At 42.2% G+C, this 23236-nt stretch overlaps 1 protein-coding gene across 3 annotated transcripts in view; it reads right to left on the reverse strand.

Moving 5' to 3' along the window:
• Positions 1-23236, reverse strand: part of rptor (regulatory associated protein of MTOR, complex 1) — a 253616-nt gene that overhangs the window by 94843 nt on the left and 135537 nt on the right. For all 3 annotated transcript variants that reach the window (XM_070550035.1, XM_070550033.1, XM_070550034.1), the window contains exons 9-11: positions 11856-11956; positions 10152-10296; positions 676-751 (exon numbers count right to left, since the gene is read on the reverse strand). In XM_070550035.1, the coding sequence (XP_070406136.1) occupies positions 676-751; positions 10152-10296; positions 11856-11956 (322 nt within the window). The remainder of the gene's footprint in view (positions 1-675; positions 752-10151; positions 10297-11855; positions 11957-23236) is intronic.

Raw genomic sequence — 23236 nt, forward strand, 5'->3', positions numbered from 1 at the left:
CTGCACATGTTGCTGCTCCCTGATCTGTCTGGAGTCCGGTGAGAGAGAGAGAGAGAGAGAGAGAGAGAGAGAGAGAGAGAGAGAGAGAGAGAGAGAGAGAGAGAGAGAGAGTGAGAGTGAGAGTGAGAGAGAGAGAGAGAGAGACAGACAGACAGACAGACAGACAGACAGACAGACACACACACACACACACACACACACACACACACACACACACACACACACACAAATGTGTCGATCAAGATGCATGAACTCATCACCAGCTCAATAAGCCTCCTACAGCATGTTTCCATTGCACTCAGCGTCTCCATCACTGTCCCTTGCTGTGTCAGGAAATATAAGTATAAACGCAGCTCAAAGTGCGAGGCCGCTGCTTTCCGAAACTATTTTCATTTCACAATCACACTTGAGTTCTAAGACCTGACATGTTACAGTGTCATCCCCTAAGTGTGTGTGTGTGTGTTATTATTAATTATTAGAGATGGTGCTGCTGCTGATGAAGACAGAAAGAAGAACTGTTTGGTGTTTACAGACATCAGCGGTGGACAGACACCATCCATCAGAGCTGGATGGCTTGTAACCTCCAAGACTTTCTTTACAAAAACACTGTCACCATAATCTGTCCTTGTTTTAGAAAAACACAGCGTCATCGGTTTACCCCTCACACACACTTACTCTGAAGGCGGTGCCCTCCTCGATGATGGTAGGCAGCTGAGAAAGGCAGATGTCCACAGCCAAGTCCCAGGCTTGCCTGCAGAGAAGCAACACGTAAACACAAACATTAGAATTACATCATATGTTCCCGATAGGAGCTTCAGAAATAAAACAGATTTAGTGACCCGCCACTTTTCAAATCCAAAGTTTTAAACTAAAATCATCTTATGTTGACAGATGATGGAGTTTCAGCAGTTTGGGTCAAATCCTGATAACTTTGTGATGATTTATGAGGATGTGTTGGGAAAGACTCTAAGCTACTAGAACCCACGTTTACCCTTTGCAATGACAGAAGGGTTAGTAATCAGAAGGTTACAAGTTCGATCCCTGCTCAGTCCATCGCTGTTGCTGTGTCCTTAGGCAAGACACTTAACCTACTGGAGGTGGTCAGAGGGACCGGTGGCGCCAGTGCTCGCCTGTGTAGCGTCCAGGAATGGTCAGTTTTCATCTACAGTCTGACCTTTTCAGTGACCGGTCATCTACAGACATGAATCTGCCTCTCTGCGTCTCTTAATCTTCCAAGCTGCAGGAAAGATTCGCCACTGTGTGCTTACACTCTGATTGTCAACATCATGTTCCTCTCTGCCAAGCTGCGGCTTTATCCACTTGCTTCACAGGACAGAAGAACTTTTACAACTCATAAGTTAAATAATCATTAAATAATAATATGGTTGAATGAACAAATGTTTTATGAATACTAACATTAATGTTTGATTAATCTGTGCTTAAATTACTGTGGTTGAAATGAATTTTAATATTACAATGAAACATTTTGATGTTATGATCAGTTATGTTTGGTTTAACAAGTGAATCATTATCTACGCTCAGACACAATGTTCATTAGATAAATTAAAGTTAGTTATTTCATGCACATAAATATTTTCTACCCACAAATCAGAGCATCCTGTATCTGCGAATGCGTGATGCTCTGAGGGCTGTCTGTTAACACCTCTTAACATGGCACGTCCCGATAGGCCAAGTAAATCATAATATGAGAATATTAAAACAGAATCACTTCTGAGTGATTCAGCATCCTGTTAGTTTGAGCAGAACTGCAGACTGACCACCGGGGAAAACCCTCTAACCACCGCATCTCTTGACAAGTTTTCGACAAGCCAAAAGCTGCCTGCAGTGACACAGCTAAACGGTTCCTTCAGCTATTCAGAAACAGCTGCTCTAGACGCAAACTAGTTCATCGATCTGTTGTGATCCGGGAGACGACTCTGGACCGACCTGGTTGTACTGCGGTCTTTTCTACAAACTTCGGTACCTTGGGGTCACCCCCCCCCCCCCCCCCCCCCCGACATCTCAGATCCAAAAGGGAGTCTCCTCAGGGGTACGTAGAACACAGCAAGATTGCGTCTGATGCCGTTTTGATAAGAACCAACTTCATAATTTATTGCAGACCAAATTCTTTTCACACCCAGAACTCAGTTCTTCTAGATACAAGGTTCTGATAAACACACACCATTCAATCATCATCACACCTCACACTCCATCCACCTAGATTCATTCATCATAAGTGTCCTAGTTCAGTTGTCATGTTTTTAGTTGTTTAGAAAATAAATTTCTTACCTTTTATAAACCTGACTGTCTGAATCGATACGAAGTGTGTTTGATCACTGAAAAAGCAAAGAATCCTAGAATCTTCTGATTAAACATTCAAAGACCAATCAGAGTGATACTCTATATTTAAACAGAATATCCCAGCTTATTGGTCATAAGTAAAGGTAATATATTAAGTTTAAAAGCAACAATATTTATCCCTACACCTGCCTTGCCTCCACCAGTGCGCCCCAGGGTACATGGCTACATTGTGTGCACGGGTGAATGATTGATTATTTTGCAAAGTGCCTTGGGGACTTCCATTAAGTCAATATGTCAAACACAGGCCATTTACCAGTTTAAGCCTAAAACATGAAACTCCACCACACCGCAGAAGTTCCTCCAAGCGTGTGTTATTTGTGGAGATAAAACCTTCACGTTGCAAGTCAATGGTAGAGTCGCATTGCTGTTATCCAATCTGAGGTGAGATGTCCAAATATCAGGAAATATGAGTCCAAAACCTTCCATCTGAAGCTCAGCTGATGTAGACATCTTTTAGGTCTGAGAAATGGTGCACTGAACTCTGGGGTTGTGGTTCGTGAAAACCAACGGTGACCGCAGTAGCTGTGTAAATGTGCATTTTATACAGAGTCTGAGTTTATGGATGGTTCTTAATCACCATCACACCAAACTTAACCTCAGTGTCAGTAAAAATGTTTAAGTTATAGACATTTGTGTTGTGAATGAACTTGATCAGCTGTGTCAGCCATTTTGAATCAGTTTTACTCCAAAAGTTAATTATATCTAGATCCAAACCCAATTAAGACTTTGAGAGTTTCATTAAACTTCATCCAGTGGTTCATGAGGTATTACCGTCATTTCCGGACTATAAGCCGCTACTTTTTCCCACGCTTTGAACCATGCGGCTTATAATGAGGTGTGGCTTTTTCAACCAGAAAGGATGGATGCTGGAAAGTCTAATGAAGGAATGGTTAAAGGAGTGCTACGGAAAGCGCCCAGGAGGATTTTTTTCACAGTAAAACGGCGCTGCTTGTTTTCCCAGCTTCACCCCGGGATGATGACAGCAACACGGAGAGCGACACTGACATCGCCACAGAAAAGGTATGTGACGAAGCTCTTCTGAGGCTGTTCAACTCCGACACTGAAGAAGATGGTGACTTCAGTGGTTTCAGTGCGCAGGACAATGAATAAACTAATCAATAACTTTTCTGTTTTGTTTGATACTGATCAGTTCAGTTACGTTCAGTTAAACTACGTTTTCAATTCAGTAGATATCTGCGGCTTTTAGCCCGGTGCGGCTTATATTGAGGTGCGCTCTATAGTCCGGAAATTACGGTAAGCTAGAGATTCGGGACCCACCTCTACCTTAGATGTTACAAATCCAAATAATACATTTATTATTGAAATAATACACAATATTACAATAAGCCTATTTTACTTGGCTCTTACACAACAAACATTTGAACTGATTCATGTCACTTGACAACACAGAAGAAGGAAAACAGAAGTGTTTCATCTCCAAATGGTTTCCATGCATTGTTCTCCATCAGCTCTTGAGATTCCCATGTCCAGGTCCTGGAGAGGGCAGTGACGAGTCTTTAATCTCCCACCAGCTCTTCTTTCATGGTCATCATTTCTAATTCACGAGGTTATGCAACTCACATCAAACCTTATCACAGCTTCTCTTTTTACCCGTTGAGCCCATCTCTCTTCTTAGCCTCCACATTCCAGCTCCTTTTTTCTTGCAGCAAATTGAACTTCGAGCCTCGCCGGGGCTGTTTCCTCTCAGTTAGCATGAGTTAGAGGTTGATTCATGTTCCCAGTCGATGCACAGCGATGTAATGTGATGCTGAACGAACGACGCAGAGTTCACAGTCTCAGGCTCTTTCAGCTGCTTAAATGGCTTTCCCCATTATTCTAGAGTGATATAATAGAGTTGCACCCCTGGTTGACAGCTCCGTTCTAAAGATGTAATAGACCTACTGATGAATGTGCAACATGAAAACATACAACCGTGGAAAACATCGATGGCTATTCCAATATTTTTGTCAGTTGCTGCAAATATTGCAGAAGAAGGAAAAAAGCCCTCCAGCAAAAATACAAATAGTGAAAAATGGACTGGATTATTAGGAGGTGCTGGTTGTGATGTAGATATTTTCAGACGAAGTTGGTCTGTCGTTCAAGAAACTAGATCTCATTAAACTCACAACGATTACATCAGTCAGGAGTAAAGAAGACTCCAAATGGTTAATTTCAGAACTATTTCTGAAGAGATTATGTTGGGTCCATGAACACACCGCTGCTACACAGCAATAAAAGACCCAACATTTTTCCCAGTCTGTGAACTCACCGTTACTCCCAGATATTTCACATTGACATTTTTTGTTCCAGAATCGTCTCATGGTAATAAGAAAACTTTAAAATGTATTTTGTTCATTTTAGTACTTTCAGATAAATAAAAAGTTGGTATCAATGCATTTGATTGGTCATGGGTGGATAAAACCTAAAATATTGATGAAATAATAAGATGATGGTTGAAGAAAAATTCAAATAAGGCCTGAAAATGCCTCTCTTTGGTTTCATAACCTCAACTGGAATCTGTGCAGACAAAAAGTGCCAGCTCACGTCCATCCTGCTGGCTTTTATGTAACTCGGTGGCGTGAAAATGAGCAGCTCGAGAGCCGCCTCATCAGCGAGGACACACTGAGTGGAGGTTGTCACACAGTTTCACATGAAAACATTAACTCATCTGTGGGAACAAGTGAGTAACTCGTGTCTACAACCTGTGGTGTGTGTGTGTGTGTGTGTGTGTGTGTGTGTGTGTGTGTTAGATGAGCGAAAAGTCGAGAACAGGGCCGTGCAGGAGACAATTTGGCTGCTGACTAAGCTGTTTTGTCCTGCAGAGAGCTGAGCAGCAACAAGTACACGTATAAAACATACTCCACTGACACTACAGCTGTCCTCAGGGGGGTAATCAGCCTTGAGTTTATTTGCTCTACCTTCTTCTGCTTCATTTGAATAACAATAGCTGTTTGTTTTTGGGCACCAGCATCAATCCACCAGCCTCAACATCCCTTAATATCCTCCCTCCATCCTCCTTGTTCCCATCTAAACTTTTATTTTTCTGTTTACTTTTTATCTCTGGATTTTATTGTCCTCTTCAGTTTTGCTTCCTGGACTCCTGAAGCACTTCTTCATTACTCTGTCCTACTTAATACTGCATGAGCTGCTGTGAAACTACTCCAACTTTCCTGGGTGGTTAGCATTGAAAAGTACCCACAATCCACAATAATGGGCCTACACAAGCGAACGAGAGAGACTATTGCTGGCTGAAGGAGTAAGGAACGGTATTTGTTACGATAAAAGATGCCTGCTCTTACACAACGACTCTCCTGGAGCCCGAGAGAGGAGCTTGTTTCTAACCAGATAATGAGTTGGAGGAGAAAAAAAGTCATTTTTAGATGACTGGGAAGAAATGTATCTGGTGTGCGTGTGTGTGTGTGTTTCCATTATAATATCTGATGGCATGTTGTTGCACAAATACTATAACTTGATGTTCTGAACTGAAGCTACAATGCTTTTAGGGAGGTGTGGTACAGCTGTGGTGCAGCTAAAGTTAAGTCGTTTTGAAACCAGTACATTTTTACTTTTACTCAAATAAAAGCTTGAATTGATCCTTCATCCTCTACAAAAGTAATTTCAACCCTAGTTTCTATACTTTAAGTCATGAATACCACACTTTTCCAAAACCAAATTTGAGTACTTGCAGTCAAGTACTTGCTGTTACTGAGAGCTAATAATCTATTAATAACCTCACTGACCTATGAAATGGGTTATACGTTTGGTTCAACAAAAGAAAATTAAAGGATTCGCTTAAAGAGCAAGTCACACCAAAATCAACTTTTTTTGCTGATAACTTGTATAAATAAGTGTATTATAGTGTTGTAGACATGCTTAGTCATTATTTTAGCATTTTGGTGAATTTTCTTTAAAAACTAAAAATTCAGCCTAAATCCTTCTGTCTATCGCCCTCTTCAGCTCAAAAATATTCTACACAAATTTCCAACAGCAGTTTGAAATCTGTCTCGACCAATGGGTGAAAGGTCCCATGCAACGTAACCAGGTCCCGTGTAAGGTGTCACAGCCTGTGGTTGTAGGTTATAAAAGGCTCGACCAGCCTTGTAGAGTCGGAGCTTGGATTAGCCACAAGTGAGTGCTTATGCGTATTATACTTATTTAGTTCCAGTAGCTTGGCTGTTAGATTTTGTAGTTTTGTGTTTTTACATGTGACTCTTTCACCAACTTGATGGAGTTTGAACCGGGTTATGCTGGTTTGAAGAGCATTTCACACATTAGTCCAAGCCGTTCCAGTAATAAGCCAGATTCACACACACCCCCCACCCCCACCCCCACCCCCGGACTACTGCTTCCCCAAAACGGAGATCTTAGGCCCAATCTGAGGTGAATAAGCTAAATAATTATTTTTAACAGCTTCTGAATATCATTCCCTACCTGTAATTTGAAGCTATAATTGCTATATTTATAAATGCAAAGTAAGAAAGATGTTAAGTAACATTATTCTATTTTTAAAATCAATAGTGTCCAAACCAGTGGCAGCTCATCCATAGAGGGCACTAGGTGCTGAACTTCCTGACTTGAAGCTAGAAAAAACTCTAAAAAGTGAAAACAAAACTACAAATTATTCTAATATTTACTATAAATGTGTCAGTTTTGCTTAGTTGTGTGTGCTGACATGCAATCTGAACCAGCTGTCTCTCATTAAACAATGAATTTCCTCCTCCAAACTCACTAGTTTCACTCTGGGGGCGCTGGAAAAAGCGCCCCTGAACTGCTGATAAACAGCTAATCACATTTGGTTGCTAGGGAGAACTGGAGAATTTGGGGCGCTAGCAAATATAAATAGGGTAAAGGTATGATGAAATATGACATAAAAATTATATTTAAATTATTCTGATCCTATTGTGGAAACTATTATTAAATGAAACACTCAGATAGGTGAGTCACTGTCATAGTGTGGGAAAATCACTCTTAGCTGAATAAAAACACGACCGTACAAGTTTGAGAAAACCGCTCCCACATACTGAAGCTTTCCTCAGCGAACCAAACCCTTTGATCTCTAAAATCCTATGTTATTCTGACGCAGCTGTTCTCGTGTAGAGCTTTAATCAGCGCTCCTGCTTTGTTTCTGTTTAACCTGTTAGCTAAAAGTGGCTAAAGAAACCTTGCTACCACTTTGGGAGCATCCATCAGCTGTGACTAAAAGATCGCATGTACTTTACCAGAACCAAACTTCAGTGCCTTGAGGATGCAGACAGCATGGATACAGCCTCTGCTGCACAACTACTTCATCTTCTCCAGGGTTTGCAGCTGTTGTCATTCAAGACTTCATAACTTTTGCATCATTTTGAGCTGCAAACAATTGTGTCAATGAAATGACAATAAATAAATTGTATGTTTATATTATTTATCTGCAGCACTGACTACCTAAAACACGCTTCTGATCGGCAACCTAAATGGACAGTCTGCTGGAAGCCCCTGCTCGTAGGTCTTCTGCAAAGCTCAGCTAATTTATTACAAAAGCTACACCAAGGTACATGCAGGAATCTCAAAATTAAATTTAAGACTTTTTCGAGACTTTTTAAGACCTTGTAAAAATAAAATTAAGACTATCGCAAAGAATTAATCAACTGTTAAACACTTATATATCGTTTTAAAATACTGCATCGCTTCATTTTCCACTTCATGTTGGGTTACGTCACATCCGGGACAGCGAGGCTGTAGCATTAATACGTAAAGCTACATGGTACCAAAATGCAAACTGCACGCATAGAAGAACTAAATATATATATTTTTAGTTTACATGCATCTATTTTTCATACCCGCAAACTCCGAGGCTGTGAAAAAAGTGACAACTGAAATAACTCCCCCCAAACAAGGTCCTCACGTGCTGCAGATGTGCATCTATTCTACAGTGGGTTTTGTAGTGACCTCTGACATTTATATACTTTTATTTTATTGAGAATATTAAAAGAAAAAAAACTTTTATGTGATGTTTTTGCAAAATGCAAGCAATTTTCTACCAGTCCTACTGTTCAAGAGAGCTACATATAATAAACTGAAATAACTAATCAGATAATGATTAGAGATCATCATATAATAATTAACTATTATTATGAAACTAATTCACAAAACACCAAACATAAAAACATCTGAAAATATTCCAAATGGCTGTAATCATTCTTCAGCAGGATGACTAGATCCCAACTCACCAAATGTGGGACAGGAGACCTCTCACGGTGGGACGTGAAGCTTCAATGTAACCAGATAAAGTTAAAATGTTTTTTTTTAATCTATTCTACCTTTTATCTCTAACAAGACTGGTAAATATACATACAACTATTATATAATTGATGTCTTATATGTTCTATTTGATCTAGATCCCCAGTGAGTCGTGGAGGATGGCTGCTTATACTGAGCCGGGACTCTCTGGAGGTTTCTTCCTGTTAAAGGGAGTTTTCCTCTCCACTGTCGCTTTATGCTTGCTTAGTATGAGAATTGCATCAAGTCACTGATACTAGTCAGTGACTTGATGCAATTTGCTGGGTTCCTTATATAGGAAACATTATTTCTGATTGGCTTAATGAACTGACCTGAATTGGAATGTTTATTATGTGAAGTGCCTTGAGACGACTCTTGTCGTGATTTGGCGCTATATAAATATACTTGAATTGAATTGAATTGAATTAAACTTGAGCAAGCAAACAGCAAAAGGTTTAATGCTGTTTCTCAGTTCCTCTCCAGTTACCACAGCTTAACCCAGGCTGGACCTTCAACAGCGGCTCTGAGTAACTTTAGCTACAGTTACTTTAAACAATCAACAGATTTTATAAATATAGACAGGCCCACTATAAAATAATGAAAGTTTAAGCAGCTTTTTAAAGTTTTCACTGAATATTTGTGCTGACTTTCCACAACAGAATGATAGTAAAAGTACGAGTAACGTCTTTAGATCTATTTATGTTTATTTTCCACTAATAACCTCTCATTAAGAACAGATCCACACTGTTTTGCAAGTTTTTCTTCTTCCTGATTTCAAATCTCTTATATAGCATGTAGGGAAGACGTGCCTAAAGGGTTTAGCCTGTATGCACCTGAAACAACAACCGCAGCACCTTGTCTGTCAGAATCTTCTTCAGGTTAGAATGGACCTGTCTAATTACTGGGAAAGCTGTCTGTGACCAACACTTGAACTCAAACCCCCCCCCCCCCCCCCCCCCCCCCACACCCCCCCCCCCCCACACCCACACACACACACACACACAAGCCCCAGGAAACATCAGTTAAGGCTGAAAGTGAAGGGAGACAAACCTGCTAAGGTTCTGGACAGAAATCTGACGTATCTGGAGGGGATTTGGATGATTTTACGAACTTAAAGCTCCAACTGCTGCCAGATCATGAGGCGACAGTAGTAGCGGCGCTGTGATACCGGCTACCGCAATGTGATTTTGGATTTTCCCTAGCTGTCTCTGTGACTTAGAGAGCAGTTTTCCTTCTCTTAACAAGCCCATAACATTTGGACAAAATAGCCCTGCGGCTAATTTAGCCATTTGATGTCATTTCCAATCTCCAAGTGGCGGTTTAAAAAAGAAGAAAAAAAAACATTTCTGTTCATTAAATATGCATAGCATAACATAAAAAGAGGACAATGTCCCTTTTCTAATAAAAAACAAACCTGATAGAAAGTCTGTTCTGCCTTTATGTTTGAGCAAAAAGCAAAGCCCTGAGGAGAACTGCCCTTCGTCCTCTACAGACATCTGTGTTTGTGTGTGGTCCGTTTGTACTCGTCTTACCACATGGCGTGCATGTACGTGGGGGGCAGGCGGGGGCTGCTGACCGGGGTACAGTTGTACGACCTCATTATCCTCTCTGCTAACAGGAAATTACGGAACAAGCTGGCCACCAGCAAGTCCTGACGAAACAACTTCTGGAACAGATCTGAAGCGGAAGAGAGAGAGAACAGAAATGATCCATCGTGGAGACAGAAATGGGGCACCCAAAAATACAAAAGGGAGGAAAATGGGACACTTGGGGAGTGAGGAAAAGAAAGTGTCCAGTTCGGAGAATCTAAAAGACAGATTTAAATTAATTCCTTTATCTCATTAATGCATTGAGTATTTTTTTTAATGGGGCTGGGCTAGTCCTCGTCTACAGTTTGTGTCAGGGATTTGTTGGGTGTGCAGCTCTGCCTGCTGCTGAAGTGTGTGTCTGATTTGGATCAGGTGTGTGCGCTAGCTTCATTACTGGGACTCTCTCTGATGTGAGCTGCTTCATTACGAGCAGAGCCCCCAGGCTTTAAAAGGCTCTGGCAGCCATCAGCGTCATCACATTGCTATTCTAGCCAGGGCCTGGTTCCTCTCAGGGGAGTGTCCCCCCCCCCCCGAGTGTGTAACTGGATGTGAGTCGCACACATCAAACAGGTGGGCAGTGAGAAAGTCTGTGTGTGTGTGAGATGAAGTGCATGTCAGAAGTGTGTTTTCTGTGTATTTGCCTCAGCTGAGCCTGAGCTACATGTATTTCTTTGAGCACATCCTCAATTACTGCAATAGGAGCTCGAAACACTATTAATCTCCATTTGAGGAAGTAACTCACACACACCGCACTTCTGGTCTTTTTATATCAACATCTCTATGATTTCAGCCACTCGGGATGTTCTGAAAGGCTTAAATTACTGCTGATCCCTAAAACTTACTGTTTTTTTCTTTCAGATGTCCCAGTTTGCGATCACTGAGAACTGGTACACATAGGATCTTTTTGGTTTTAAATTAGGATTTCAGTGTGCCCTCTTTCCAGCATCATTGTGTTTTTCCCACCAACTACTTCAGTGTTTCCCTAACATTGCTATCTGTGGCGGCCACGCCTACAAGATAGCAAGTAAAAAAAAAAAATTTGCGCAGTTTCACAGCAGCAGAAAAATGAGATTTTGCAATAAATATGCAAAATATTTAAATATGAAATGTATTAGTTGGGGTGGCCCCGTGACTGCCTGATGGAAAATCAACGGGTTTCATCAGACTCGTAAAGTTTCTTGTTTTTGCTGGGGACCCCCTGTATTTTACCGCTCCCTCCTGCAGTCTTCCCCTATTAAAATTTAAAATGATTCTGTAAACAGACCACAGGGCCCTGGAGATGTTTTTCCAGGCGCCAAGAAAAATTTTATGCCACCCCCCCCACTCCCCGCAAAGTGTGTCGCAGAGAGTTTAAAACAAAAATTAGTCTTGTGCAAATATTGGTGTATTCACCTTTAATACTAGTTATTTAAATGCAGCAGTTGCTGGATTGGTGCAGTTCAAAGTGAGTGCGTCTAGTAAAACAATATTAACATAAAGGTGAGATGTGTCATAATCCCCTGAAACTAACTTAAAAAGTAAATTTTCACAGTGTCTTTGCAGTTTTTCTCCTACAGAAATACCTGATAATGAGCCAATGGAATACCTTGGTGATCTGGGTGCTGTCATGTCGCACCATTCTGTGTCTGGATGTGTGTAAAGCCTCACCTCTGGGCAGCACGTTCCATGCAATGGTGTCGGTGATGGCGGTGAAGATCCAGTTGAGTTCTCCGAGGGGCGTGCGTCTGTCGTTGAGCCTGCCAGGGATCCTGCAGCACACAAAACACAACACAGATGGCACCGTGTCAGCCGCTCTTGCTGTGTGGCACGCTATTTACTCAGAGGACCAAGTGGCAACTGCTCGCCACCGTTACGAACACAATGTGATGGAATTAACATTTGCAGACAGCAAGGTTCTTACTCAGAGATCGAAAAAAATAAATATTCACTTCTTTAAAAGCCTCTGAGCTGATTTAGGTTGAGATCAGGCAGGAGTGGATGATGAATTGTGTTTTCTTAGATTTTTATGCAAGATCAACATTCAGAAAGGTTTCGGATCAGAGCAACAGTGGTGCCTGAACTGGTTTTACAAAGGAGACAGTGTGCATAAATCTCCATACTAACATTTCAAAAAGCATATTTGGAAAACCCGAACAGAGAATCTGTTACTTTTGGAGCAGATCCACCATTTCTCCTTTTATAAAGGATTCAAGTGACTCGGAAGCTTCCTGGTCACATCCCTTCATTAGAGCACCCACAAAAACTCCCATAAACCACTGGGTGGAGACCCAGAATTTACCGAAAAGAAGACCTTGGGATCCTCTAGGAAAACTGGATAGTTTCACCATGGTAAAATTTAGTCATGGATCTGTTAACACTATGACCTGACTTTGGATGAGTGGATAAAATAGCCACATGGAGTCTTGGGCTGGCAATATACTTACATTTACACCTTGCATTGAAAGAGACAGTTGGCTGCAACTTGTTGACATACTATCTGCTGCACTGCACTGCACTTAGTACTGAAGGACTCCTCTAGGGGCCACAGATAGAGAGCCGGATATTTAGGGCAAAAACAAAATAAACATGGCGACAATAGAAGATATCAGAAGCTGGCTGGCTAAGTTTGCCATCACGACAGATACAAAGCCTGCAGCGGTGTCATAGATAGTATGTGAGGCCTCCAAACCAGAGACAGCACCACAGTGGCGAAATATGTCTTGCTCGTTTAGTCAAGCCCCCCAATCAGTTACTCACGTTTTGCAGCACGCAAATGCATCGCGTGAATTTGAGGACTCGCAAAAACATTGCTTCAAACAAGCAAGTTACGCGAGGCAGCCATGCCAACCACGCATACGCGTGATAAAAGTAAGTATATTCGAGCCCTGTGCTGTGGTCTCTAGTATATGATTGCCTTGTGAGGCATTCTTTATGGAACTAAAACTCTTGCGACGACAGATAATGGTGTTGCATATCTCAGCACTGACGCAGATGGAGAAGTACAAACTAGGCTTAATGCAGGCAATAGGGGCTGAAGACTATTTTCAGGTTCAGGCTGCATTTGCAACTCAGAGTGTCCGACTGTATTTTGAAAAGACTTTCATTCTCATAACAGCACACAAGTCTCCAATTTTTAACTTCAAGGTACTAAATTCTACAGGTTTATTATGAAAGTTCAAAGATCCCTGCATGAAATGCACAACAAAGTGTTCCCATTTCATTTTTCGTCAGCCTGTCATCTCGTACTGTCACTCCCAAACAATTATTATCATTATTAGTTTTACACCCGAACACCCTCCGAGCCAATGCCTTGCTCCTCTGACAGAAAATGAGAAACAGTTTCTATTATCAGAAAAATATGACATCAAAGATCATCATGAAATTATACCTAACACATTGAGTCATTAGGGACCCTCCAACAGCTTTCCTTTTAAATGTGCAGAGCATGAACTTTCCCCGACCTGAGCCTTCCATCTCTGACTTAAAGTGACAAATAATGGCAGCAGTGAAGCTGCTGGCAGGTACAAGCCCGGCCGTATAATGACGAGGGCCGGCCACATCCTCAGCTCTTTGAGTTCTTGCCGAAGGTGTTTGGAAAGTCAGCAGAGACGATGAACACTCAGCAGTTCATATCCTTGTTCAGGATCCACAGTAATATGAGAGGAGAGGGTACACTGCTGGACGAGTGGACAGACAAGTGGATGAAAAATGTCCACTAAGGTGTTGAGACTCGTGCCATCAATCAAACTAAGTCTGCTATTTCTTTTTGGCCTCACACGTTTGAGGTTTGGTACATCATCAGATTTTGTCCATGTTTTACTTTGAATGCCTAAAAAGACACAACAGTTATACATCAACGCATAAAAACATTTCTAAAGTTATAACTGACAAAAGAAAAGAAAAAACTGAAAACCAAAAGATAAATAACATATTTGCAGATTTATATGAACACACATTTTTGCTTTAAAAGTAACTGAAGCCATTTAATCAATGTGTTCTTTTGATGGTGGTTTCCTGATTCAAATCACATGAGTTTGTAATGGAGCGCCCCCTCAAAGACACGCTAAACAGCGGATGTGTGGGCAGCAACAGTTCATTTACATTAAAGTTACAAAGCCCCAAAACGGCTCATTCTTTTATATAAGTGACAGACCTAATATAAATAGCTTTTAAAAATTATAATACATCCATAATTACAAATCGATCTCCTGAGGCTTCGTCCAGAGGGGTCAATGGGGTTTAAGTTGTTCTGGTCAATAAAAGACAACAAAAACAATCCTCTGGATGGAGGAATGAAGCTCTAAGTACACTTTCAAAAGCTCGGTAAAAAGGACCTCAAATGAGCAGCGAAACTACCCAAGATAAAGAAGTCCAGTTGCCTTTTCTCTAAAACCACTAAAAATTTCACACAAGAGAACAAATGTGTCAGGAAGTGAGTGAACCAAAAAAATAATTAAACTAAAAACCCGGGAATTCTGGCAGTTGATAGAATGCTACAATTTAAGATGCTTTTTCACTACAATTCTTAGAAATGATGATGCATCACGTTAAAGGTCATCTTCACTGAGAACCTTTTTTTAATTATTATTTCTGAAATATAATAATGTCATGCAGGCTGAACATGAACATAGTCTGCTAAATCTATCTCCTAAGGTGATGCTTCAGACAGAAAATCAGTGAATCTGGGATTTGAAAATGCTGACAGATCTGCATCACAGTCACTCAACATTTATGGAGTCATTCATCTTGACTCACGTAGGCTGTTGTTGGTTTAGCGTCCAGGAAACATCAGAGGACATCTCGACTATCAAAAGCTAATCTTTAGCATTAGCAACTGCAAAACATGGCAGGCTTGTGTTATTTATGAAACATCAACATTACAAAGCAAACAGAGTCAGTAGTAGTTGCGTTGCTGTTAGCCAACTCGTGGCAAAATGTCCAAATATCAGGAAATAAGAGTCCAAATCCTGCTGTGTTCAGCTCAACTCTAAGTTGACAGGGCAGGGTTGTGGAAGGCGCTATATAAATAAAGCTTTGATTGATTGATTGATCTGGCTCACTTCTAGTTTCTGAAACAGGCTCATCAGAACTTTTATCCCCCAGAGAACAACTTAAAAGGCTTTCATTCTTGCTAAAGACCACTGAAAATGTATTAAAATATAAGAGAAGTTGGCCTTTAAAGTGACAATGTGCATGTTCCCTGGGGGCAGTACATACCTAAATCATTGCATGCAAGCAATATTTTTATGTTCATGTAAGACCTTACCAACGGATGGCCATTAAGGTAAAAAATCCCTGGGAGTGCAACCTCCAGCAAAATGACAAGCACATCAGACTCGCTTTCATCACTGGCAACGAGTGGAGAGGTTAATGTGTAAAACGTTCATAATGACAAAAAGTTTAGTAACCAATTGTGAGACTGAGAGGTTAACAAGAGGGCTCCTGTAGAAAGAAACATGCCATTTAATATGGCGTCGCCCAGAAACACAGACCCGCTCCCATGTATTTTAGACTCAATTTTTATGGTTATATGTTACAAAGCCGTCAATATCTTTTAAAAACTAGGCACCAATTAATTCATTTTCAACAACTTTTCGATGGATGTTTCCAGATATTATTGGTAAAAACTACTTATTGCCTCTTTAAGATTGTCTAGTACTTAGTCAACTAAACAGATGGTGATGTCTGTGTTATGAACCTTTATTAATCCATGTAGAGGAATGTATGTTGCTTTTAAGCTTAATATACTACCTTTACTTATGACCAATAAGATGTGATATTCTATACAAATATAAGATATCAACTTGATTGATCTTTGAATGTTGATTCAGAAGAATTAGGATTCTTTGCTTTTTCAGTGATCACGGTCCACTTCATATTAATTCAGACAGAGTCAAGGATATAATTAAAAATAAACTTTATTTTCTAGACTAATTATTTAGCAGACAAGCTATGAACAACTTTATGTGATGGATGGACATACAGTGAGGAACATAAGTATTTAAACACCTTGCGATTTTGCAAGTTCTCCCACTTAGAAATCATGGAAGGGTCTGAAATTCACATTGTAGGTGCATTCCCACTGTGAGAGACAGAATGTAAAAAAAATTAATAAAAAACCAGGAAATAAAATTGTATGATTTGTAAAGAATTTTTTTGTTTTGCACTGCTGGACATAAGTATTTGAACACCTGGCAATCAGCAAGAACTCTGTCTCTCAAAGACCTGTTACTCTGCCTTTAAGAAGTCCATCTCTACTCCACTTGGTAATCTTAATTAGTAGCACCTGTCTGAGCTTTTTAAAGACACCTATCCACCCCACAGTCTGTCTGACTCCAACTACTACCATGGGCAAGACCAAGGAGCTGTCAAAAGAAACCAGAGACAAAATCGTGGACCTCCACAAGACTGGAAAGGGCTACGGGGAAATTGCCAAGCAGCTTAGTGAAAGTAGATCAACTGTTGGAGCAATTGTCAGAAAATGGAAGAGGCTAAAGATGAATGTCAGTCTCCCTCGGACTGGGGCTCCATGCAAGATCTCATCTCGTGGGGAATCACTGATGATAAGAAAGGTGAGGAATCAGCCCAGAACTACACGGGAGGAGATGGTCAATGACTTGAAGAGAGCTAGGACCACAGTTTCAAAGGTCACCGTTGGTAGAACACTATGCCGTCATGGTTTCAAATCACGCATTGCACGAAAGGTTCCGCTGCTCAAGTCATCACATGTCCAGGCCCGTCTGCAGTTTGCCAATGACCATCTGGATGATCCAGAGGAGGCATGGGAGAAAGTCATGTGGTCAGATGAAACCAAAGTTGAACTTTTTGGTCTAAACTTCACTCACCGTGTTTGGAAGAAAAAGAAGGAGTAGTTGCATCCAAAGAACACCTTCCCTACTGTGAAGCATGGGTGTGGAAACATCATGTTTTGGGATGCTTTTCTGCAAAAGGGGACAGGAAGACTGCACTGTAAGGAGGATGAATGTCACGAGACGATGTATCGTGACATTTTGAGCAACAACCTCCTTCCCTCAGTCAGAGCATTGAAGATGCGTCGTAGCTGGGTCTTCCAACATGACAATGACCTGAAGCACACAGCCAGGATAACCAAGGAGTGGCTCCGTAAGAAGCATATCAAGGTCCTGGAGTGGCCTAGCCAGTCTCCAGACCTAAATCCAATCAAAAATCTTTGGAGGGAGCTGAAACTCCGTGTTGCTCAGCACCAGCCCCAAAACATGACTGATCTAGAGAAGATCTGTGCGGAGGAGTGGGCCAAAATCCCTGTTGCAGTATGTGCAAACCTGGTCAAGAACTACAGGAAACGTTTGATCTCTGTAATTGCAAACAAAGGCTTCTGTACCAAATATTAATACTGATTTTCTCAGGTGTTCAAATACTTATGTGCAGCAGTGCAAAACAAATAAATTCTTTGATCAGCTGTCATGCTGTTTTTAAATGTGCTCTATAAATAAACATGGTGTGTTATGGAAATGTGATTTCCTGATTATTTTTTTTTTACATTCTGTCTCTCACAGTGGGAATTCACCTACAATGTGAATTTCAGACCCCTTGTTACGGCCGCCGCCGTTTTGGAGCCCCAGTGTGCTGAAGATCCAGTTTAATGACCAACGGCGCAGCAGCAGTGCAGCCGCAGCGCAGCACCATGGACAGCTACTCTTTGGGAAGCTGTCTGTACTTTCAGGACCATGGTCAGCGCCGGAGCAGCAGTCACACCAGCTGGGACTTTGCGCCTCATCAGCTGGCTCTTCAAAAGCGGCCAGCTGGAGCTCATCAGGGGAGAGAAATGTTTGGTGGTTGCAGCAGCAACGTGTGGTTCTCTCCCCTTGGTGGTTAACTTGTGGACTTTTGTGGTTTAAACCAGCTTGTTGTTTTCTTGTGAAAAAAACAACTTTAGGACTTTTTGTGCTTGTTTGGGATAAGTTAAGTTAAACTGGTAAACTTTTGGTTTTGGTGTGTCTTTGAGACCATCTTTTGGCAAATTACCAGGTGGGGATTTCTCCCCTTTTGAAGTCTCTGAGTTCCTGAGCTATTTTTAGTGGTTTGGACACTTTTGGTTACTTCAGTGTTTTTGGTTAGTTTGTCTTTCAGACAAACCTTTTGTTTAACTACTTGGTGGGATTTTTCCCCCCTTCTTGAGTTTCATTCCCTTTTAAATAGAGGAGGTTTTCTTTTAGGATTGATAGTGGTTGGTCCTTTGGACCTTTTTAGTTAATTATATACACTTTGCGTTGTAATTTCTAGGTAAGGGTTTTTGGCCCTTCTTTTGGTTCTTCTTTATTCTATAAAACCTTTGAAAATACAAGGAAACTTTGAGTTTGGTTTTGCTTGGTCAAGCCTTTTTCTCTCCAATAAGGGTCACTTTTTGTTAAACGGGTCCATTTTATGTTTATTCCCCTCCCCTTCCTAGCTGAGCCCACCGAGGGGTGTAACATAAATGGGGGCTCGTCCGGGATTATAATGGTTTTACTACATGTTTATAGCCTGTTTTAGATCAGTTAAGCCTGTGTCAAACGTTTGGACTTGTTTAAAAAAATTAGTAGCTCTGTGTTGGTTTTGGAAGACACAAAACCCACGCTGTTTTGTGTTGTGTCCTTTTTGTTCTTGTGCTCTTAAACATGGCTCAGTTTTGTGTGGGGACATTTATGGAGGCTCCATCCCGTGAGGTGCTGGAGCGTTGCCGCAAGGCTGACCTACTGCAGATAGCTGTCAACCTTGCTCTTGACATCCCAAACCCTGTTCTGAAAAGAGACTTGAAACTGCTCGTTGTGGAGCATTTAGAGGACATGGGGATTTTACAGACTGAGAATGAGCCTGGAACAAAGGCTGAACCAGAAGGATCTCCTGCAGATCCTGCTGTGTGCGACGATCCTGATGTCCCTGCTGCTGTGGAGGACCGTGAGGGTGAGACGACGGAGACGAGAAAATCTTCTATAACATTACGAAAGTCTGCTCCAACTTCCCCAGGTTCGCCGACGGAAGGATATCGAGACGCACGATTACAGGTGCGACTGGCACACCTGGACATGGAACGAGTGGAAAGAGCCCAGGCTAAAAGACTCCAGATGGAACTGGAGGTTCAGAGGATGGAGATCGAAGCTGAAACGGCTGTGAGAATAAGGAAACTGGAACTGGAAGCCCAGCTTCACAACCCTGGACTTGACATCACGCCCACCAAAGCTCCGCAACCCGCCACAACCCCGGCCTTTGAAATCAGTAAGTGCATTTCCTTAATGCCTACTTTTAGAGTGACCGAGGTTGACAGCTATTTTGTAGCTTTTGAAAGAATTGCGGAGACGTTGCAGTGGCAGCGCGGGGTGTGGTCTCTGCTGCTCCAGTGCAAGCTGAGCGGCAGAGCTTTAGAAGTTCTGACTGCGCTCCCTGTCACAGATAGTTTGGACTATGACCGAGTGAAAGCTGTTATACTTCAAGCGTATGAGTTAATCCCAGAAGCTTATCGACAAAAATTCAGACAAGCCAAGAAAAGTGCTGGACAAAGACATGTGGAATTTGCACATGAGATAAGCATGTTGTTTGATAAATGGTGTTCGTCGACAAAAGTTAAAACCTTAAGTGACCTCAGAGAACTCATCCTTTTAGAGGATTTTAAACGTAAGCTGCCTGAGAGACTGGTAACATACTTAAATGAGCAGAAAGTCAGCACCTTAACAGCTGCGTCCCTGTTAGCGGACGAATTCTCGCTCACGCACAGAGAGATGGTGAGGAGAGATGACAGAAGAGACATTCAGCCCGTTTTGGTAAAGAAACCTGTAAAAAGAAGCCCTCAAAACGGTAATCCTGAAACTCGTGCCTGTTATTACTGTCACAGAACGGGACACGTTCTTAAGGATTGTTTTATGTTGCAGAAAAAGAACGGGAAGCCCTCTGCAGCTCCTAAGGAAGTTGCGTTCCTTAAAAAGTCGCCAGTGGTTAAACCCTTGTGCGCCGCCAGAGAGCCTGATGCTTGTTTTGCACCTTTTATTCGTTCGGGGGAGATCTCGTTGACTCCCGGTGATGCGGACAAGCAAAGCGTTCGCATTTTGAGAGACAGGTGCGTCTCAAACGTTAATACTGAGCAGTGCACTCCCATTTTCAGCCAGTAGTTCACGCGGGTACGCTGTTTTGTTACAGGGAATAGAAATGAAATCCCTGCCTGTCCAGGTGCACCGCGTTCACCTAGAATGTCAGCTTGTTAACGGCTGCTTTCATGTTGGCATTTGTGACCATTTACCAGTAAATGGGGTTGATGTTTTGTTGGGGAATGATGTTGCTGGAGGTAAAGTGCTACCTCTTTTGGAAGTAGTTTCTCAACCTCAAGCCGAACATGTAAATTGTGCTTCTGATTCACATTTTTACCCAGCTTGTGCTGTCACCCGTTCGCAAACACAGAAAAATACAGACATCCAGTTAAGTGACTCGGTGCTGATGAGACTCCTCGGTGATGACTCCGAACAGACAACCCATGATGGACTTGGGTTTGTTCCCTCATCAGACGCAGCAGAGCAGAGAGAAAAGGCTGATGCTGATCCTCAGCAAGGAGAACCTTTTCCACTTATGGCAGAAACCATTTCTGCAGCTCAGAAGAGTGATGTTACTCTGAAACCCTACTTTGAACAGGTGACCACTTCAGATAAAACTGATAAAACCACAACACATTATTTATTAGATAATGATGTGCTGGTGCGTTGTTGGCCTCAGCCCGCAGCTGAGGGCTCGAAATGGGGGTTGGTGAAACAAATAATTGTTCCATCCTCTTACAGAGAACATGTGGTCTCCTTGGCACATGAGAGTGACTGGTCTGGCCATTTAGGTGTCAACGAAACTTAGAAACTGTTGTTGCAGCATTTCTTTTGGCCAGGGATGAAGAAAGAGGTGTTTCTCTTCTGTCGGCGTTGCCATGTCTGTCAGATGACAGGAAAGCCAAACCAGCCCATTCCTCCTGCCCCGTTACAGCCCATTCCTGTAGTGAGTACGCCTTTTGACCATGTAATCCTAGATTGTGTGGGACCTTTACCTCCTTCTAGAACAGGAAAGAGATTTTTGTTAACCCTTATGTGTTCAGCTACATGGTTTCCGGAGGCCATACCGCTGAACTCCATTACCACAAGGTCTATAATCAGAGCTCTAACCCATTTCTTCTCCATCTTTGGGTTACCAGAGGTAATACAGACCGACCAAGGGACAAACTTTAAATCAAAACTGTTCAAACAGGTAACAAAAACCTTAGGAATCACACATGTCATGTCATCCGCGTATCATCCTCAGAGTCAGGGTGCTTTGGAAAGATGGCACCAAACTTTAAAGGCCATGCTGACCAAGTACTGCTTAAATAAAAACAAAACTTGGGAAGAAGGATTGCCCTTCGTGTTGTTTGCTGCTCGTGACGCTGTGCAGGATTCCCTTGGTTTTAGTCCTGCCCAGCTTGTGTTTGGGCACACTCCTCGTGGTCCCCTGAAAGCTCTAAAAGACAGATTTCTTTGTTCTGATCCACCTAACAGAAAAGTACAGGAGTATGTCCACCTTTTCCAGAAAGGATTAAAGGAAGCAAACGCTATTGCTAAAACTCATTTGGACAAAGCTAAACTGAAAATGAAGGTCCAGTATGATAAGACAGCAACCAGACGTAACTTTGCAGTTGGAGATAAGGTACTGGTTCTAACTCCTTTGTCCAATTCTGCTCTCAGCACCAAATTTGAGGGGACTTTTGAGATCCTGAGTAAGCTTGGAGACACAAATTATGTGCTACACACACCTGCCAGAAGACAGACAAGCAGGGTGTGTCATGTGAACATGTTGAAGCGCTATGAGGATGGTTCCCCTCTGTCTAAACCGTTAACAACTTGTGTTGTAGTATCAGGTGCTGCTGATCAACCTATGGTACCACAGAAAGCAGGTGAAGTTGGAGAAGACTTCCCCTCTAGTTGTAGTCCTCGGTTGAAGGAACTACCAACATCATCGCTGATGGGTTGTCCCAGAAGTTATGGTAACCTGTAACGTCCAATCATGGATACATATCACAGATACATACATTTAGTTTTAACTCCTCCTTCCAGGGCCCCTTGTAGGCAAAAGGGCTTCACCCTCTTTAGGGTGTTGCCGTTTGTTGTTTTTCTTTTAGGGTTGCGGCATGAGGCTAGTGTTGTTTGTGTCCTGCAGACATCTCGGGAGCACCCCAGGATGATGGGGGACGGGCTTGCCAATGGGCCACCCCTCGTCATCCCTCGTCAAACATGTGCTTAATCTGCCCGCCTTAACCCGCATGAAGAGCAAGGGTTGAGTTAGAGAAGCTACCCCATAGGCAGTTAGCGGGACGCCCTGGTGGTGTAAAAGGAGGTTACCCCCCCCCCCCCTTTTCTCTTAAGGGTGGGGATGTTACGGCCGCCGCCGTTTTGGAGCCCCAGTGTGCTGAAGATCCGGTTTAATGACCAACGGCACAGCAGCAGTGCAGCCGCAGTGCAGCACCATGGACAGCTACTCTTTGGGAAGCTGTCCGTACTTTCAGGACCATGGTCAGCGCCGGAGCAGCAGTCACGCCAGCTGGGACTTTGCGCCTCATCAGCTGGCTCTTCAAAAGCGGCCAGCTGGAGCTCATAAGGGGAGAGAAATGTTTGGTGGTTGCAGCAGCAACGTGTGGTTCTCTCCCCTTGGTGGTTAACTTGTGGACTTTTGTGGTTTAAACCAGCTTGTTGTTTTCTTGTGAAGAAAACAACTTTAGGACGTTTGTGCGTGTTTGGGATAAGTTAAGTTAAACTGGTAAACTTTTGGTTTTGGTGTGTCTTTGAGACCATCTTTTGGCAAATTACCAGGTGGGGCTTGAACTGAATCACTCAGGAAGTGAGTTCTGTTTTAATAATTCTCATATTATGATTGTGTGGCCAGTCGCATTTTTCAGATACAAAATATGCTCTGATTTGTGGATAAGAAGACAATGTGTCATGAGATTACTTTAACTTTATTATCTTGTCATGTGTATGAGTGTGTGAGCTCGTCAAGTTACGTACGCTGATTAAATATATGGTTCATATATTTCA

The sequence above is a fragment of the Nothobranchius furzeri genome, chromosome 4 (genome assembly GCF_043380555.1).
Source record: "Nothobranchius furzeri strain GRZ-AD chromosome 4, NfurGRZ-RIMD1, whole genome shotgun sequence".
Classification (NCBI taxonomy): Eukaryota; Metazoa; Chordata; class Actinopteri; order Cyprinodontiformes; family Nothobranchiidae; genus Nothobranchius; species Nothobranchius furzeri.